Here is a 19429-nt window from a genome sequence, read left to right on the forward strand (position 1 = left end):
TGTTTTGGACCCAACCAGGAACTGAACTGATTTTTTTTTTCTTTTCTTATTTTTTATTAACAAAGTGATGCACTGCAGCTTTAATTAAAATAAAAAGTCAGATTAAAAAAAATAAATCAGATTTTGTACTTCTTAATTATGTGTTAGTGTACTTAAGAAAGTAAACCTTTTGTTAAACTTATGTCAATTTGGATAAATAAACATTAAACTTATTACTTGTGTGTGTTTTTCATTCAACGAACACGAGCATGTACGAGTGTGTGAATGAGGAGGAAATTGACCAATGAGCGTGCGCCTGCATTGTGACCAAACAAAGACGCGGAGCTCCATTGGAGGCAACGCGACAAATCAACGTGGAGGTGAGCTTGAGGAGAGTTGCCGACCAATCGGAGTTTACATGACACGCGATTGACAGCGCGGTCCGTCGAATGGAAAGCGAAGAGTGGATTTAGGGGCGTTTCCAGGAAGAGGGTGCTAGCATTTTCCTGTAATGGCGGACCAGACCGAGAGCGAAGCGATCGGATTCAACGACAACAGGTCAGAAAATGACCAACTCGAGTGTTTATAGCGATATCGCCACTATGTGATGTCGGACGCTTGTTGCTGTTGTGAAATCAACTGGCTCAACGGCTCATTTGCCGCTAGAATGTTGGAAATAAAGCCACTATTTGTGGATGTATCCTCGGAAGCTAATGTGCATTCGGCTAAGTAGCTAGCGGCTAGTCGAGTCTAGCCTCTGCGCACGCGGTAAACATCCGGACAAAAAACTTGTGCCTTCATTTTCATTGTGTTTGTATTTGTTGACGTGATTCCCCGCTCACAAGGGGCTCTCATTTCGTACCAAGTCCAAATAATTGTTTTCCCAAGTTAGCTTGTTAGCTGGCGCTAGTTAGCAGAGGCGGCTGTACTCAAATGGAACATTTAGCGTTTTGAAGGCACCCCCCCCGCCGCAAAGCCTGATTGCGTTGTTGGGAATTCATCACCAGCACTACCTTGAAGCCTTGTGCTCATCAACACATTAGTTACTGACACCAAGACTTTGGGAGTAGGGACCGAGACAAGACCAAGGCCATAAAATATCTCTCTATGTATATAAAACAAAAACAAACACAGAAAAACAGCATTATGTTTCATTGGAATTTTCTTTGTATATCTGACAGCCAAAATCTCCTCTGCAGTTCATTCAAGGCATTAACGTGCACAATCTCACATCTAAAGCATCTTTACAACTGCATTCTTGTAAAAGAAAAAAACAAACATTTTTGTACATACACTATTCACAAAAAATATTTTTGTCTTTCAGGTGAAATTTCAGGGAGAGCCTAAAATACATTCTAACCTTTACAGGTGAACTTAATGTGACCTTCTCTAAACTTTTGAATACACATAGCACATGTCCTAGTGTTAAATATTTCAGTGCTTCAGTACAAAAAGACCGGGACAAAGTCAACATTTATTGAAAAATTGATGGCAATTGTGCTTGTTGTTTTCGCTTATCTCCAGATGGATCAAATGAAACCTTTCCAGGAAAAAAAACAAAAAACAAAAACAAGCAAATGTAAATTATATATTATATGAATATTTTCTAGACATGACAATCAGATTTCAGATCAGATAAGAGAATCAGATTTGCTCACCGTGGCTGCACTTTCATATATATATATATATATATATGTATATGTGTGTGTGTGTGTGTGTGTGTGTGTGTGTTGTTGTAGGATGGCCCAGCAGGCCGTGCGGTTCCGCGGACCCGTCCCGGCACCGGCGCCCGTGGCCACCCCCGCTGCGCCGTCTCCCGCTCAGACGCCCGTGCTGCGCGGCCCGCCGCCCCTTCTCAGGCCGCCGCCACCCCCTTTCGGAATGATGAGGGGGCCGCCGCCGACTCGACCCCCCTTCCCGCGGCCGCCCTTTGACCCCAGCATGCCCCCCATCCCGCCACCGGCAGGCATGCCGCCCCCTATAGGACCGCCCCACCTGCAGGTGAACCTTGAGCAAGTTCTTTGTAGTTCTTTTGTGTTTGTTCCACGCAATGAGATTTGTGGCAGACCCATGAAAAGCCACCATGTTGTGACCAAATGAAACATCATTTTTGATGGTTTGACCCATCTACATTTAAACACATTTTAAAAATTTTCTTTCGCTTGTGTGCTCACTCTCATGCTGTAAAAAATGAGGCTTCTTTGTCTAACAAAAGGCTGCTAGTTTAATGCTAACTAAAACTGTAAAACGCCACAGACGAGCTAACAGAAACTAGCTTGGATCATGTTGTGGTAATAAAAATAAATAAAAATAAGTAAATAAAAAAAACTAATATATATATATATATATATATATATATATATATATATATATGTATGTATGTATGTATGTATGTATGTATGTATGTGTGTGTGTATATGTATATGTGTGTGTATATGTATATGTGTGTGTGTATATGTATATGTGAGACATCTTTGTTAAAATGGGTATTTATGGCGCCTTACCTGCAGAGACCCCCGTTTCTTCCCCCTCCCATGAGCAACCTTCCGCCCCCTCCGGGGATGCTCTTTCCGCCCGGGATGCCCCCGGTTCCGACTTCAACAAGTCCCGTCCTCAACCCCACTGAGGAGATCTGGGTGGAGAACAAGACGCCCGAGGGGAAGGTGAGACCGCGCTTGAAAACAAATCTGACATCTAGCCAAGCTTATTCACCACTTAGACCCCCCACCCCACCCCCCTTTCCCTCCGCAGGCTTATTACTACAACGCTCGCACCAGGGAGTCGGCATGGACTAAACCGGAGGGCGTGAAAATCATCCAGCAGGCAGAACTCAACCCCCTGCTGGTGGCGGGGGCTGGTAACGCCTCGGCAGGTGTCCCTGCCGCAGCAGGGGCTGCCGGCGCGGGGCCCCCTGCTGCGGGGGCCCCTGTCCCTGGGGTCTCCGGTGCGGGTGCTACTGCCGTGGGGACTATCAGCGCCAGGGTCACCGTGGCCGTCAGCTCCAGCAGCATCAGCACGACGACTGCCCCGGCCGCCTCGCCCATTAACGCCCCCCCCAGCGTCCCTTCCCGTACACTCAGCTCCAGTCCGGACCCCACCGCCACGCTGGTCCCCTCCATCACCGTAGCAGGTTGCAACACACACAATGCATAAGGGGTGTCCAAACTTGTTCCTCAAGGACTTTGGACACCCTGCACTGCATACACGCACGCGCACCTCCATGCATGCTTGAATTCACACGCCGGCGTTCTCCCCTCCAGCAGCCAGCGCCCCAGCGGACCTGGCCCCCACCGTGGTGGCCAGCTCGTCGGTGCCGGCCGCCCCGGTCGCCGTGGCGACAGCATCCACGTTGCCGCCCCCCGTCACTGCCGTGCAGACGGTCCCGCTTCTGCCCGCCGCTCTGCCGCACAGCGTGGCCCAGCCCACCGCCACCATCCCCGCCTTCCCGCCTGTCATGGTGCCGCCCTTCCGCGTGCCCTTGCCGGGCATGCACATCCCTCTGCCAGGTGAGAGCAGCATCGCAAACACACCGGATGCACATTTCCATGCGCACCCCACTTTATTCTCGGGAATGACCCATTTGGAGTTCCTTTTGGCTCCTTAACGTTGCCAACAAAGATGAATTACAGGCAGAATATTTGACTGCTGTAAAAGAATTTGAAGTCCTTGAAATTTGTATTGCCTTACAACAGAAATTTTCAAGTGCAAAACATGGAGGGAAAAAAAGCATCACATAATGGATTGAGGCCACGAATGTCTGCAGTTTCTAAGCCAAGTCATGAGTGGCAAAACCGCATTTCTGCCTGACGCCCTTGAACGTTCAATTGCAGTTCTGCAACTCTTCTTGACTTTAAAATCAAAAACCAAAATGCATTTGTCAAAACAAAATGATGGACATAATATGGCAATATTGCTTCAATTCATAAAAAAAAAAAAAACCCGTTTCCTGGTGGTTGTGCTGTTGTCCGTTTCCACTTGTTAATGATTCCGTAAAAGCAAAATGACCATCCGGAGCTTGTTCATTGCCGTTGTTGGAGTCCAGCTCATCAAAGGAAAAGATGGATCTTGGATTGGATGGCACGCCACCTAGTGGACAAACAGTGCAAGGATGTCATTCGGATTGACTCCTGCATTGAACAGCATTTCCTGTTTCTAGATTATAATTATTAAAGATTAATATTGGCCAATTAAATTGGAATGAGATATGTAAATGAGCCACACTGCAACAACGCTATGGGGTATATGCCACGGACGAGGCGGGACTGTTTTTGCACATCAGCTTTGGTTCCGGTTCGGTTTCCGACGTGTGGGCTGCGTCACAATACTTGTGCTTCCGACAGTGTGCCCCTTGGTTGCACGTTCGCAACCAGAACCAAACTCGTATGCAAAATCACGGAAGTCGGAAGTCCTGCCTCTTCCGTGGCAAGTTATACCCCATTGGTCAAAATTGAGACATCCCGCTTAGACATGTTTTGGAAAATAAACCCATGACACAAGATTTGAGTAATAATTGACTTTCCCACTGCAGACCCTTGACAATTTAGATGCACCACATTGAAAAGTCCTTTTCACAAAGTGTGCTCCCTTTACAGCTGCCGCCAATCAACACTGCACTGCTTAGCCCCGCCCCTTTGGCTCCTATAGAAGGCTGTCAAAAAGTGCCCATTTTGCAAAAACACAATCGATGATTTGTGCTTGCTTCCCTCCTCTTCTCCTTTCTTTCCTCCTCATGCTGTCTTCGCGTGAGGGCGCTAAACGTGTCTTTAGCGTGTAAGCCAGGGGTGGGCAAAGAACGAGTATGCCTGTGGGCCACAAAACAGGGAGCCCACTATGCGCTCCAATCTGGCCCACCCAGTGTTGACATTAGCAAGAGTCTTGTAATATTGCTTGCAGCCATCCAGCAGTTTTTTTTTTTTTTTTTTTTTTTGGGGGGGGGGGTGTATTTATTCTTGTCTTTATTTTTTATTAATTTGACGTTAAATAATTGGTTAATTGAAAAGAATATAATACCAAATTAATATTGATAAATAAAATAAGTTGATCAAATCATCTTACTTAATCTACATTTGTATAAATCTTGGAATGATAGCTACACTAGTGCAATGACAGTCATTTTGAATTTTGATTAATCCATCTAAATCTAAATCAGTTGACATATTGCAAATATTGTAAGAGATTTTTATTTTTATTTTTTTACATGTATTTAATGACATTGGTTGATCAAATGAAATTTTTAACTAAACCCCACCCTCCGATTAACTCATTCACTCCCAGCCATTTTCACAAAAACAATCCCCTTCGCTCCCGGCTGTTTTACTGGATTTTGACCGAATTTGCAAGTGCCACAGAATAATGTGTTTTATTGATATAAAAACATGAAACCGACCAAAAGAAAGATTAAAGTCTCTTCTTTCATCAGGAAAAAAAAAGTAAATTTCTATCTGTTATAGTTTTGTAGCAATTAGCATTACAATATAACTAAGTTTCATCATTATTCACAAATCTATTTAGAATTTAGAGGAATAGACCTTTTTTTTTTTTTTTTTTTTTTCCCCCAACATGGCCCTGGTTGATCTCCTTTGCTCTGCTGTCACCTGCTGGCCGTTTGTGTAATAACTACCATTTCTGCAACCGTTCTTTGCAGTTGAGAGGCTGCATCAAAGCCTTCTGTATGCTGTAGCATAAAAAAAACAAATGTATAAATACGTCTTTGGGACACTTAAAAAATTTAAAATAGAACCCAATTATATGTTTCTGGGGGCAAATTAGTTAATTATATAAAAAAAATATTCAAGTTAAATGTGAGTTTGCTATTAAAAAAAACAAAACAAATGCTTTTCTCATTTTTTTAATTTTTTTATTTATTTATTTATTTTTAATTATATTTGTTAAATCTTATTGACTTGACAGTAGTACTACTCTCTGGTGCCATCATGTGCCTCTAATTTTATATACAACATTTGTGCTTTGGCACCCTCGTATTCACCTATTTTCACTTTTTTTTTTTTTTTTTTTTTTTTTTTTTCTTGTATTTATTTTGGGGCCCACCTCGTTTACTAGTGATTATATCCCCACTTATTCAAGAATTTTGAGGCTTGGAAACCCCAAAATTTTTATTTTTTATTTATTTATTTTTTGCTTTTGTTCCCCCAATGAAATTGTAAAGGATGTCAATTAGTTGCGGATTTTCTCTAACTTTCCATTTCCTAACCCATGTCGCTCGACATCAAATTTGAGGCACGTGAGATGAACATTTATCGTGCACTACTGTGAAGTTCTGACACTTTGAGCGAATGTGACAAAAATGGACTTTTTATGGCGGGTGATCGCAGACTCCCTTTTAACAATTTTGCATATTTTGCATCCATTTTTCCCCGCTTCTCATCTCCAAACGAGGTGACCTTTCGCTCCGTTTGGAAACTCTGTTTGTGGCCCTTGAGCACCAAAGTTTGCCTACGCCTGAAGGAAGCACACATAGCATGACCTCTGACCCCAAGTCTGTCTGTTGGACTTCGCACTCATACACACGATGAGAGTTGGGAGTGTATGTTGCTGGTGTCCGCCACCAACCAGATGCTTGCTTGTGCGTTGTTGTTGTTGTTGCAGGTGTAGCAATGATGCAGATAGTTGGCGCTCCCTGCGTAAAGGCGGGCCCCGGCGCCAACGGTAAACCTAACCCGCCCGCCCGCCTCTCACTCGCCCGCTAGATAGCATGCTAGTCTGTCTGTCATGCGGCCACCCAACACACATACACACACCAAATGATGACACATTTCCACAGCTGCCTGCATCTTGTGGGTGTTTGTGTGTTTTGGGGTTGTGTTTTTTTGTTGTTGTTTGTTTGTTTACTTGTGTGGGTATGTGTGTTGGAGGTGGAGGACAAAAGATGACAACTTTAGTGTGACGTCTTGCCCTCATTTTAATGTCTGTTTTTGAAGTTGTGTATGTGTGCTTTTCTTACTTTCTCCTTGTTTTATTCATTCTGTCCAGTTTTCTCAATAATTCTCGATTTACTCCCCTTTGCCGCTTACTGTACACACGCGCGCACACACACTGGCAGAACAAGCCATGCGCGCCGGTTGCCAACGCTGTGCCGCTCGTCCCGCCCCTCAGGAATGCTGCCGGGCATGGGCCCGCCCCTGGTGTCCATGATGCACCCTCAGTTGACGTTGTCGGCAGCGCCCGCCGCCGCCTCCATGGCCGCCACGCTGCAGCTGCCCGAGTGGTCCGAGTACAAGACGGTGGACGGCAAGACGTACTACTACAACAACCGCACGCTCGAGTCCACCTGGGAGAAGCCGCAGGCCGTGCTGGACAGAGGTGGGTATGCCACATGTGCTTGCATGGGATGCAAAAGTGCTCACACCCTACACCGTTTGTACAGCAATTATTTTTGTTGAACTTCAAATGGTCTTAATCCTCTCAACAGCAAATGTTGCCCGGTTTTTGATGTCTTCCATGAAAGCAGACTGATTAACTTTGTGTTCTTTCAAAATAAGACATAACATTCACTTTTACTTCGAAAAACATGTTGCAAAATTTTTTCCAATTTTCTAACTGATTTTGCAACCAAATGAGCAGCTGAAGCGCAATCAAATTAATGGCAATTAAGAAATGTTTATTTTGAAACAATTAATTCATTTTTAATACAAAACATTAGTTGCAGGCCTACTCTGAGATGCGTACTTGTCACAAAGTAGTTGTTGATATCGTGGCACAATGGAAAGAACCCTCCTTTGCACACAAACCAGTTTCTTTTTCTTTCTTTTTTTTTAATGAGCTTACACAGTTGCTTGTTCGCATTGAGGAGGAGAAGAAGAAAAAAATCCTGTTGTTGTACGAGCTAGCGAGCATTGGCTCCACTTTGATACTATCAAAACAACGTGGTTGCTTTGCTAATGTGCTCAAGGGAATAAAATGCTGGGTTAGGCAACGCCTGAATTGTTTGTTTTTCAGATTAGACAAGAATTTTGGAACTCAAGATACTGGTGGGGTTTTTTTTTTTCACTGTTACAAGACATCATATTTGAATTCACCAATCGTTCTTGGTTCCAACAGGATTGTCATTGGCCTTTCCTTTCTCATCGCAATCATTCCAAATATTTACTTGTCAATTTGCAACTATTTTATGTGGTATTATTGTAAAAAAAAAAAAAAAAAAAAAGGGCCCATATTGACAGTAAGGAAGGAACATTTCTGTTCTCAATTTTTGAGGTAAAAGTCCAAAGATTTCAGAAAAGTTAGTAGTGACTAGTGAGTGATCAGTTAAATTGTATGGTTCACCACTGCTCAACTGCAAATAAGACTTTTGATGCGTGTGCAGAGAAAGAAGCCGAGAAGGTCAAGGAGCGTCTGGCGCAAGAGGAAGCGGAGGCCATGGAGATGGAGGAGGAGGATGCCAAAATTCTCAACATGAACATTGACAAGCAGGTACCACAAATTCCGCCATTCTGATAAAAGTACACATTTTTGTCGCCATAAAAGTCCAATTTTCATTCATTTTTTTCCCCTTCGCTTAAAAATAAGTCAATTTGCTATGATATCATTCAAAAGTAGTTTGATTATTTAATCTATTTATTTCTTAACTTATTTTCGCAGGATCTGTACAGAGAAATATTTTCTATTAAAGTCATTGTTTTTTTCCCCTCTCCAATGTAATGACAAGCACTTCCTCTTAGAAGGAATGAGCTGCAGCTAGCATTGATTTTAATAATCTGTGGACTGTTTCCATCTCACACAACTCATTTTTTTTCCCTCTGTAGCACTTTGAGATCATGCTGATGAAGTGCATTACAAATTGAATTTATAATATTATTATTAAATTGACTATGCAAAAAATGCAAAACAAAATTTTATTGGAATTCAGTTGCTGGTTTGGTTGGTCACAAATGTGAGAAAATCAGCAAAAATGTTGATAGATGTTTTCCAAAGTAAAAGTAGATGTTTGCAAACATCTTATTTTGAAGAGGGTCAGTCTGCTTCCTTTCATGGAAGATGACAGAAATCCAATCTTTTCTGGTGAGAGGCTGAAATTTGAAGAATTTGGATTTTAACAATGTCTCTAAACACGCAATATTGATTATTTGAGCATTGTTCAGTTGTCGGTGAATTGTTTAAAATGTTCAAACCTGGTCTTGGGGAAGTGACTTTAAAAACTGTCCCTGACAAATCGAAAAGTGAACCCTTTCTGTGTTTTCCGAAGGAACGTAAAGAAGAAGAAATGAGCGAGGAAGAGAAGGCGGCGCAGAAAGCTCGTCCGGTGGCCACGAACCCCATCCCGGGAACGCCCTGGTGCGCGTCGTCCTCGCCGCCTACCAGCGGCTAGCCTGCGCGCTAATTGTTGCGTTTGCCTGCTGGCCCACAGGTGTGTGGTGTGGACGGGAGACGAACGCGTCTTCTTCTACAACCCGACCACTCGGCTGTCCATGTGGGACCGGCCCGACGAGCTGCTGGGCCGCGCCGACGTCGACAAACACATCCAGGAGCCCCCGCACAAAAGGGGCCTGGACGACGGCAAGAGGACAGGTGAGCGCCGCCGCCGACGTGTGGTTTTGTGTATTTTTCTGTGTGTATTTCTTCGTGTGTGTGCAGTTTTCAGCAAGGAGGATCCCGAGCTGGGCCAGGCCATGGACGACGCTCATGATGAGGAGCCCTCCAAAGCCAAGAAGAGAAAGTCAGTCAGTCGCTTGCGCGCGGTCATTCAAGTAAGCAGACGACTCTCTTTGTCTTACACGCGCTTGCCGTTTGCTCACACCCAGGAAGGACGACGCCAACGAGGCGGACTCTGAGAAGGAGGCGGTGATGGAGGCGGAGCTCCGGGCAGCCCGCGACAGAGCCGTGGTGCCTCTGGAGTCCAGGATGACGCAGTTCAAAGATATGCTGCTGGAGAGAGGGGTACGTTGCACTCGACTGGACAACCTCACCTAAAGCAATCAGTTTAAAATAACAATAATAATAATTCATTCATCCATGGAAATCCTGTAAGATTTTTTTTTTTCCCATCCATGTGCACACGCAGGTGTCAGCTTTCTCCACGTGGGACAAAGAACTTCACAAGATTGTCTTCGACCCTCGATACCTTCTGCTTAACCCCAAAGAACGCAAGCAGGTCATCGGCGTCTCCTCGTTGCGATTTTTCCTCCCGCATAGAGCCGGTTCCACCTTGTGGCTGCGCTTACAGGTGTTCGACCAGTACGTGAAGACCAGAGCGGAGGAGGAGAGGAAGGAGAAGAAGAACAAGCTGATGCAGGCCAAAGACGACTTCAGGAAGATGATGGACGAGTCCAAGCTGACGTCTAGGTGAGGTGTCGCCGATCCTGTTAGCTTTAGTCCTCGCTATGTTATCTAGCAGAAGATGACATGTTCTCAAAAAAAAACAAAAAACACTCCACTGTGGGAACAGTTTGAGCATTACGCCTCCCTCGTGTTCTCTGCCTCTTAATTTTGCCGTCTCCACAGGACCACCTTCAGCGAGTTTGCCATCAAGCACGGCCGAGACCCTCGCTTCAAAAGCATCGACAAGATGAAGGACAGGGAAGCCATCTTCGTCGAGCACATGGCGACGCTGAGGAAGAGGGATAAGGACGACTCCAAGTCCAGAGGGGAGAAGGTAAGGAAGCCCCTCCCCCCCCCTCTTGACGGAGCAACGGTCTGATGAGAGCATTTTGTGCCGGCGGCAGGTGAGGCAGGACTTCTTCGAGATGCTGAGCGACCAGCACGTGGAAGGAGGACAGCGCTGGAGCAAAGTCAAGGAAAGGATGGAGACGGACCCCCGCTATAAGGCGGTGGAAAGCTCCGCCCTCAGGGAAGAATTCTTCAAGCAGTACCTGGACAAGCAGGCCAAGGTCACCACCACTTTACACAATCTTTTTTTTTCTTCATTATTATTATTATTACTTTGTCAATGATTTTATGCTCAAAATGAAATCAATTAAAAATGAATGTGAATGTCTGTTGCAAAATCGTGCAGAGTTTGGACTTGGAGAAGGAGCGCGAGCTGGAGCGTCAGGCCCGCATCGAGGCCAGCCTGCGCGAACGCGAGCGCGAGGTCCAGAAGGCCCGATCGGAACAGACCAAAGAGATCGACCGCGAGAGGGAGCAGCACAAGCGGGAGGAAGCCATCCAGCACTTCAAAGCGCTCATGTCCGACATGGTGAGACGGACGTGCCCACGCACGCACAAGCCGCAAGACGAGTTCCGCCTCATCTTTGTGCTGGCCCTCCCAGGTGCGCTCATCGGACGCTTCGTGGTCGGACACGCGGCGGAACCTTCGCAAAGACCACCGCTGGGAGTCGTCGTCGCTTCTGGAGCGAGAGGAGAAGGAGAAGCTGTTCAACGAGCACGTAGAGGCGCTCGCCAAGAAGAAGAAGGAGCACTTCAGGCAGCTCCTGGACGAGACCACCGTGGTGGGTGAACCGGCACTCGCCAGAATGCCACAAAACTACATAGACCCACCCATGTGGATCCTGATTATTTGTAGTCAAGGAAGCTGAGAGCCGATAAATAAAACTAAAATATTGGTGGCAATATTTTGAATGGTACCAATACTTAACAGCAAGCTTAATTGAAAGCGTTTAGACAAGGCTAGGCAGTTTTATTTACAGTATATAGCACATTTCATACACAAGGCAGCTCAATGTGCTTCACACATGCAAAGACAATGACACCAACAAGCATCAACAAATATGACATTCAGAAGCAAAGCAGAGAAACGCGCGCAGCTTAAGAGGGAACACTGCTCGATAATCAACTATTGGATGGCGGTGCACATTTTACGTTAACGTCTGACTGGTCAAATTCAGATAAAAGCATACAATTCCATATGAAACTTATTACATGCCTTTGCGATATGCATATTGCATGGGCCAACATCGCAATATCGATATTTTTTAGATATATTGAAAATATAGATGTAGCTGCTCTGTGGATTTTCAACATGTTTTTTAAGTCTTAAACAATAGGCCTGTTTGTTTTCAAATTCCAACTTTTTCCTCCGCCTTGTGTGTGACCGTTCAGCATTCACCCCTGACTGGCTGTCTGCTGATTGTGTTTTCTTTTGCAGATCACGCTGACCACTGCGTGGAAAGAGGTCAAAAAGGTCATCAAGGAGGACCCTCGATGTATCAAGTTCTCCTCCAGTGACCGAGTAAGGCCTCGCCCTCACAAATGACCTCAGTGTCGCGCTCCTCAATCATCTGTGGGTTCTTGCAAGTGTTGGACACGGCGCCCTCATGTAATAATTGTGTGATTGCACATGTTGTTGTACACCTAAACTATTTTGGCAAATCTTGAATTTGGCAAAACTTCTGGCAACATGGCCAACTCTGCTTTGAACATTGAAGCTGTCAGTCAATGAGTTGTTGTTTTGGATGTTGCTTGCAGAAGCGACAGCGCGAGTATGATGACTACATCAAAGACAAGTTCATCACGGCCAAAGCCGACTTCAGGACCCTGCTGAAGGAGACCAAGTTCATCACATACAAGTCCGCACCTTCTGTTTGTTTCCATCTGCCGCAGCCATCCATTTATCCATCAGTCTGTGACGCGTCTGTGATGTTTTGCCGCCCATGGCAGGTCCTGGAAGCTGATGCAGGAGTCCGAGCAGCACCTGAAGGACGTGGAGAAGATCCTACAGAACGACAAGCGCTACCTGGTGCTGGAGTGCGTCCCCACGGAGCGCCGCAAGGTCATCATGTCGTATATCGAGGACCTGGACCGACGCGGCCCGCCCCCGCCACCCACCGCCTCGGAGCCCACGCGCCGCTCCGCCAAGTGACCCTCCCCTCCCAGACCCCCGCCATCGCCGGGTGCTCGGGTTGCAAAAGACTGGATTTCCACGGGCCGTTTGGGAAATACAACCTTCCAAATTGCAAACTTTCCATGGGAATTGATGGCAAGTGCAACATTTAAACGTTTACTTTTGTCATGAGTAGACGTCCGTGCAGAATATATTGCTCTCCTTGCTCACATGTGAGGGCATTACACCCGTCGCAGCAAATTAAAAGCTTGCAACACAAAGCAAAAAAAATGCGCCAAGCAAGCGACGACTCCAAACTGTAAAAAGTGCTAAGTTGGGCCACTCGTAAGTCGAGATACGGCTGGACTTGCATGAAGTCTGCTATCCATTTGAGTTCCTCGTTTAGCGCAAGCTTCCTGCTTTAGTCCCATTCATTCCCACGGAAAGTTAGCAACTTTCCTCCAATTTTGAAAGCCCACTGGAAGCTTGTCCATGTAGAGACAGAGCGCCCCTTCCCGGGGACACCAGGTCGCCTTTGACCCTTCACCTCTGCCTTGAGGGATGATGACGACGATGATCAAGAAGCCGCGTTGAAGTCTGCGGCCGCTGGTGTTTGATAGCTCATGTAAATCATCTTTAGTGCGTGCGTGCGTGTGTCGGAGGTGAGCCCAAGCCTTACAGTGCCGCCACCGTCCGGAATGTTCCCCAACTTTGTGTCTCCACGTTCTAATAAACACAACTTCTCGTCTTTTTCAACTTCCAGAAACACTTCCTTGACACAAACACATGGAGCCATCAAACATAAAATTATTCAATTACCTCACCTGAAAACACAATATTACTATAAAAATAAACAACCAATTGACAATAACATGAAAACAAAGTAACCATAACATGGAAACGAGTACATAACATGAAAATAACAAAAAAAAAAAACTAAATTATATGAAAATATGCAAAATTACAGATGTGAAAAAAATACATGTGACAAGTAGACAATGCAAAGTAAATACAGTATTGCCAACGTGAAAATAATTACAAGTTAAATAATTACAAGTTAATCTTAAAATATCACCTGAAAATAACTGCATGAAAACGGAAAGCAAGTAAATGATGCTACAAGTCAATGTTTGACGTAAATGTACTGCGTAAAAGATATACTGCTGTTTCTGCATTGTTATTTGCTCAAATATATGAAGTACTTTTATAAGTTATTCCATTATTTATGTATTATGAAAATTATGAAGGCAGGTTTGCTGGAGGTCATGTGATTTGAAGGACAGAACAAAAACAAACATTAGAATCAGCCAACTTTGTGTTTACATTCGCCTGGAATACTTTGAGGTCCAATCCCAGTAGGATCAGTTAGTCGGACTTGCCACTTTCCTACAAAGCAGCATAACACCCATGTAGGTACTTTTTTAAATGTAAATGTACATGGTATTGTTTTGCAGTCAATTATAATTTGTGCGTAGGGTTAAGGAAACAGTACGTCACGTTTCTTTCTTTCTTTTTTTCTTCTTTTCTTTTTCTAAGAACATCACAGTACTGGATTGCTTGGACGGTGACCCATCCTGCAACAATGAGACATAGCGTTTTATAGTGACAGTGACGTCATAAAGTACGTCCGTTGTTATTGGTCCAAGTTTGGCGAGCGTCCATGACACGTGATACAAAGCTCCGTCAGACTCGATCAAGCGATCGCAGCATCTTCTCTGCCCGCGGTATCCATAGATATCTATGGCTATATCGATGAATAAGCTAGCGGCTAAGTCTTAGCCGAGCAAAGCCGAACGTTCAGTCCGCTCTAGTCCACTCTTTGTCGGCCTGCGGGCAGGTAGCATGCGGCGCCTTCCCGGTGTCTTTGGACCGCTGCTCGCCACCGTGGTGGCCCTCTCGTCGGCTGCCGCCGAGTCAGCCACCGAGTCCGCTCATGTGGATGGAGCTCCGCCCTCCAAAATAGGCAAGAAGAGAAGTTCTAATTGCGCTTTATTTATTGGAATGCTGCTCAAAATCTTCGAGACGTTCGCAACAATCGCCATAAAAACAAACAAACAAAAAAAAACTTATACCGATTCTTCATAATTCTAAATTTTCAGCGGTGGTGGGCGCAGGCATCGGGGGCAGCGCCACAGCGCACTTCCTGCGGCAGCACTTCGGGCCGGAGGTGCAACTGGACGTGTACGAGAAGGGTGAGGTGGGCGGCCGCTTGGCCACCGTCACCGTCAACCGGAATGAGTACGAGTCGGGCGGCTCCATCATACATGCGCTCAATCTGCACATGCACGACTTCGTCCAGCAGCTCGGTGAGGGCAGGTCACGCACGCGCAGTCGCGCACACAAACATGCTAGCCGGCTGTTGACGATATGTGTGCCTGCGCGCGCAGGGCTGAAGCAGCGTCGGGGCGTGTCTGGCAAGACGGCGGTGTTCGACGGCACGTCGGTGATCGCCGAGGAGACAGACTGGTACCTGCTGGACCTCCTGCGCCTGTGGTGGCGCTATGGCATCAGTTTCATCCGCCTGCAGATGTGGCTGGAGGAGATTATGGAGAAGTTCATCAGGTGCAACATTGTGTGGCTTTCTGGTGCCAAGCAACTATTTTAAACTGAGGGGAGGAGCTTCATAGTCAGCCCATCGTTTCATCAAAAAGTAGTGCTTTGGCATGTCTTTGAAATCCTTTTCTTGCATACAGGATCTACAAGTACCAGGCCCACGGTTACGCCTTCAGCTCGGTGGAGGAGCTGCTGGAGTCGCTGGGCGGGAGCGGCTTCGTCAACATGACGCGCAGGCCGCTCTCTGATTCGCTACTGGAGCTGGGCGTGTCCCAGCGCTTCATCGATGAAGTGGTGGCGCCCGTCATCAGGCTCAACTACGGCCAAAACGTCAGCGTGCCCGCCTTTGTAGGTCAGACTCATCACGCTTGGGCGTCACGGTGCGGGGATTGACATGGACTGGACATGGATCGCTGTTGCGTTTGCAGGCGCGGTGTCGTTGGCGAGCTCCCATTCCAACCTTTGGGCGGTGGAAGGCGGCAACAAGCTGGTTTGTGATGGTCTGCTCAAGTTGGCCAACGTCAACCTCGAACGCGCACGCGTCACCTCCGTGCGACCTCTCAACTCAGGTAATAACGGGAGGAAGTCAACTTCCTGTACGCCCACATCCACTTCCTGTCGGCCGCTCTGACTTGACTCCGCAAACCGAATTTCAAGCAACCAGTATGAACCACGTCTACAATTTGCTCACTTTGGCCTCTTTGCATACAGACGAGATTGACATGTTTTATTTTGTCATATATTAGCAAAAAAATAATAATAATAATAGTTAATGTGTTGGAATTCACAGTACAGTTTTCCCTTGCTATAACGGGGTTCACTGTAATGTGGATTTTTTTGGTGGGCAATGTTGCATGTATTTTTTTTACAGAAATGTACTTTATTTATTTATGAAGGCTTGAACATTGAGAATGTTTACACGAGAAAAATATGAGAAAATTTAAATACCTCGATGAGAAAAAGTGTATAAACTGTGTTGTGAAGGGTTTTAGAGCCTTAAAACATTTATAATAAATGTAAAACATAAAGCTAATTACTTTGCAGATTTCATTTATTTTTTGCAACCTAACCAAGCAGAAAACGAGGGAACACTGTACTCACCTTTTTTCAGTCGTCTTTCAAAATAAAAATCCTCAATGACGCCCAATTTATTTGTGGAGTTCTGAAAAATAAAATAAACAGCAACTTGATTTTGATTTTAGATGAATATTTATAGCACTTTACTTTTGGTTTAATTGTGATTTCATCACTTTTTTTCTTTCATTTGCAAAAAAAAAAGGGTATGTTGTGTAGAAATGTGAGGATTTTTAAAAATTATATTTTGGAAGATAAATAATAATGTAAAAAAAACAAAACATTAAATTACATTTTGAAGTTTAATAGGGACATTATGGATGGGCAAGTACCGATACCAGGTATTGTATCGGGCCGATACCTAATTTGCAAAAAAAAAAAAAAAAAAAAAAAAAAAAGGTGTTTTGTGTAGAAATGTGAGGATTTTTAAAAAAATATATCTTGGGAGATAAATAAAGTAAACAAAAAAAAAAAAAAAAGATAAACATTGAAGTTTAATATGGACATTATGGATGGGCAAGTACCGATACCAGGTATTGTATCGGGCCGATATCTAATTTGCAAAAAAAAAAAAAGTGGTGTTTTGTTTAGAAATGTGAGGATTTTTAAAAATTATATTTTGGGAGATAAATAACAAAGTAAAAAAAAAAAAAAAGAAAAAAAATAAATATTGAAGTTGAATATAGACATTATGGATGGGCGAGTACCGATACCAGGTCTTGTATCGGGTCGATACCTGGCCTGCTTTCAAGGTAACTGTACTCGCGATGGCGGTCGATACCGTTATTGACCGCCCTGTTGAGGCCATTCAGGAGCAATAAATTAGAAGACTCAAAAATTGCCATTAATTTCACACAATTTGAAGGAAAGTGTTATATTGACATGCCATTGGTCTTTATCTGTCATTGTTTTTTGGGGGGAATTTTATGTATCTTTTTAAGTACTATTGGTATCTGTACTTGGTATCCGAGGCTACTCAAGAGTTGAGTACTCTTTTATTTTTTTTATAAATTGCTGTTGTGAGCCAGCAGGCCCGTCCCGCTTTTTCCTCCGCAGGTGGCGCACTTCGGTATGAGCTGACTCTGGCGGGCGAGTCAGACGAGCGGCATTCGGCGGCGTATGACATGGTGGTGGTGGCGGCGCCGCTGCGAGCGGGCGGCGGCGACGAGGGCATCTCCTTCCCGGACTTGTCGGCGCCCGTGGCGCCCGGCGAGGGCGAGTGGCAGGGCACGGTGGCCACGCTGGTGCACGGCTACCTCAACACGTCGCTCTTCGGCTTCCCGGACGCGCGGCTCTTCCCGTACGCCGGCGTGCTGACTACGGATGCGCCGGCGCTCTTCTTCAACAGCGTGGCCGGCGTTTATCCCGTCGACGTGGCGCCGGGCTTCCGCCGCAAGCGGGCGCACGAGGCCGCCGTCTACAAGGTGTTCTCGCCGGACGTGCTCACCAAGGAGCAGCTGAAGACGCTCTTCAGGTGAGGACGACGCCGTCGCCGTCAAAGCGGAGGCACGCGGGCCGTTTGTATGGAGGACCAAAACTGCCAAAATTTAAAATAAATAACTGACTAAATAACTAACTCAATGACTAAAAGTGGAAATAAAAATGGATATAAAAAAGATAATTTGAAAAATATATCCCAAAAAATAAATCTAAATAGGGAAAAAAAATAGCAAAAACATTTTGTATTTAATTTTTGATTTTTTTTTAAATTTATATCCATTTATTTTTTTATTTTTTTTTTTTTTAGTAATTTATTTTGAATTTTGGCACTTTTGGGCCGTACTGCCAAGTCGAAATGTTATTCAATTGAGGGGGCGGTCCTAAGCGTGTCTTGGGTGGGACTCCACCGTTGCAAACTGCCTGTCATTGGTCGAGTGAGCAGCTCGGTGAACAAGGAAGTCTCGCCGGCTTGCAATGGAGTGCTCCAGCAATGGACGGAGTCCAACCCAAGACATGCTTAAGACCGCCCCCCAATTGAATAACATTTTGACTTGGCAGTATGGCGCAAAACTGCCAAAATTAAAAATAAATAAATGACTAAATATATAAATAAATAAATGACTAAAAGTGAAAATAAAAAACAAAATTGAATACAAATGTGTGTGTGTGTGTGTGTGTGTGTGTGTGTGTGTATATATATATATATATATATATATATATATATATATATATATATATATAGTGCTCTTTTTATTTTCATTTATATTTATTTTTTTGGGATATAATTTTCGAATTATATTTTTTTATATCCATTTGTATTTTCACTTTTAGTTATTTATTTATTTAATCATTTATTTCTTCATTTATTTAGTCATTTATTTATTTAATTATTTATTTATTTAGTCATTTATTAATTTATCCATCCATCCATTTTCTTAACCGCTTTCTCATTTAATCATTTGTTTATTTAGTCATTTATTTATTTAATCATTTATTTATTTAGTCACTTATTTATTTATTTATTTATATATTTAGTCATGTATTTATTTATTAATTTATCCATCCATCCATTTTCTTAACCGCTTTCTTATTTAATCATTTATTTATTTAGTCATTTATTTATTTTGAATTTTGGCAGTTTTGGTCCTCCATACGTTTTTCTGACGCACGCGTTCACCCCAACGCAGATCGTACTACTCGGCGCAGGCGACGGAGTGGCAGGCGTACCCACGCTACGGCAGCGCGGCCGGCTCGGCGCTGCCGCCTGTGGAGCTGCGGCCGCACCTCTACTACCTGAACGGCATCGAGTGGGCGGGCAGCGCCATGGAGATGAGCGCCGTGGCCGCCAAGAACGTGGCCCTGCTGGCCTACCACCGCTGGAACGGGCGCGGCCTCAAAGTGGACCGGAAGGACTTGCTGCGCGCCATCAAGACCGAACTCTGACCTCTCGAGTCGGACGGCTTGTTTTGGTTGCCGTTGACGGGTGTGGTCGGGGACACGTTTATGCAAATCTGGATTTGCGTACGGCGGGCGAATGCAGCTCACCGCCCTGGCAAGATTACTCTCAAATGTTTTTCCTGTATTTGTGCAACTCAAATGGATTGATTCCATTACAAAAAAAGATTAAAAGCTTGCTCAGTACCTCCA

At 44.7% G+C, this 19429-nt stretch overlaps 2 protein-coding genes across 7 annotated transcripts; both read left to right on the forward strand.

The window, feature by feature from the left end:
- Positions 1 to 393: 393 nt before the first annotated feature.
- LOC144006056 (transcription elongation regulator 1-like) lies at positions 394 to 13471 on the forward strand. 6 transcript variants are annotated; one of them, XM_077504704.1, is made up of 21 exons: positions 394 to 537; positions 1719 to 1974; positions 2484 to 2642; positions 2731 to 3109; positions 3240 to 3485; positions 6586 to 6645; positions 7093 to 7299; positions 8303 to 8409; positions 9182 to 9270; positions 9344 to 9504; positions 9571 to 9652; positions 9738 to 9873; positions 9998 to 10087; positions 10160 to 10278; positions 10438 to 10588; positions 10659 to 10823; positions 10949 to 11131; positions 11205 to 11384; positions 12041 to 12124; positions 12361 to 12461; positions 12553 to 13471. In XM_077504704.1, the coding sequence occupies exons 1-21, from the start codon at positions 491 to 493 to the stop codon at positions 12752 to 12754; spliced, it is 3204 nt and encodes a 1067-aa protein (XP_077360830.1). In that variant the 5' UTR covers positions 394 to 490; the 3' UTR covers positions 12755 to 13471. The 6 variants fall into 6 exon arrangements, with proteins under 6 accessions (XP_077360830.1, XP_077360831.1, XP_077360827.1 ...); XM_077504705.1 differs by having other exon boundaries at positions 3243 to 3485; XM_077504701.1 differs by having other exon boundaries at positions 9344 to 9652.
- An 830-nt stretch (positions 13472 to 14301) lies between these two features.
- On the forward strand, positions 14302 to 19429 carry pcyox1l (prenylcysteine oxidase 1 like). The gene is made up of 7 exons (XM_077504707.1): positions 14302 to 14678; positions 14815 to 15021; positions 15103 to 15277; positions 15409 to 15620; positions 15697 to 15837; positions 17399 to 17816; positions 18970 to 19429. The coding sequence occupies exons 1-7, from the start codon at positions 14558 to 14560 to the stop codon at positions 19223 to 19225; spliced, it is 1530 nt and encodes a 509-aa protein (XP_077360833.1). The 5' UTR covers positions 14302 to 14557; the 3' UTR covers positions 19226 to 19429.

This window comes from Festucalex cinctus, chromosome 18, assembly GCF_051991245.1.
Source record: "Festucalex cinctus isolate MCC-2025b chromosome 18, RoL_Fcin_1.0, whole genome shotgun sequence".
NCBI lineage: Eukaryota > Metazoa > Chordata > Actinopteri > Syngnathiformes > Syngnathidae > Festucalex > Festucalex cinctus.

Excerpts from the sequence above, each read along its gene's own strand:
- LOC144006056 (XM_077504701.1), top strand. The coding sequence starts at position 491 with ATGGCGGACCAGACCGAGAGCGAAGCGATCGGATTCAACGACAACAG. Across the intron at positions 10,824-10,948 it reads ACCTGGACAAGCAGGCCAAG|AGTTTGGACTTGGAGAAGGA; the intron begins GTCACCACCACT and ends AAAATCGTGCAG. Across the intron at positions 12,462-12,552 it reads ACCAAGTTCATCACATACAA|GTCCTGGAAGCTGATGCAGG; the intron begins GTCCGCACCTTC and ends CGCCCATGGCAG.
- pcyox1l (XM_077504707.1), top strand. The coding sequence starts at position 14,558 with ATGCGGCGCCTTCCCGGTGTCTTTGGACCGCTGCTCGCCACCGTGGTG. Across the intron at positions 15,022-15,102 it reads CGACTTCGTCCAGCAGCTCG|GGCTGAAGCAGCGTCGGGGC; the intron begins GTGAGGGCAGGT and ends CTGCGCGCGCAG. Across the intron at positions 15,621-15,696 it reads CAGCGTGCCCGCCTTTGTAG|GCGCGGTGTCGTTGGCGAGC; the intron begins GTCAGACTCATC and ends TTGCGTTTGCAG.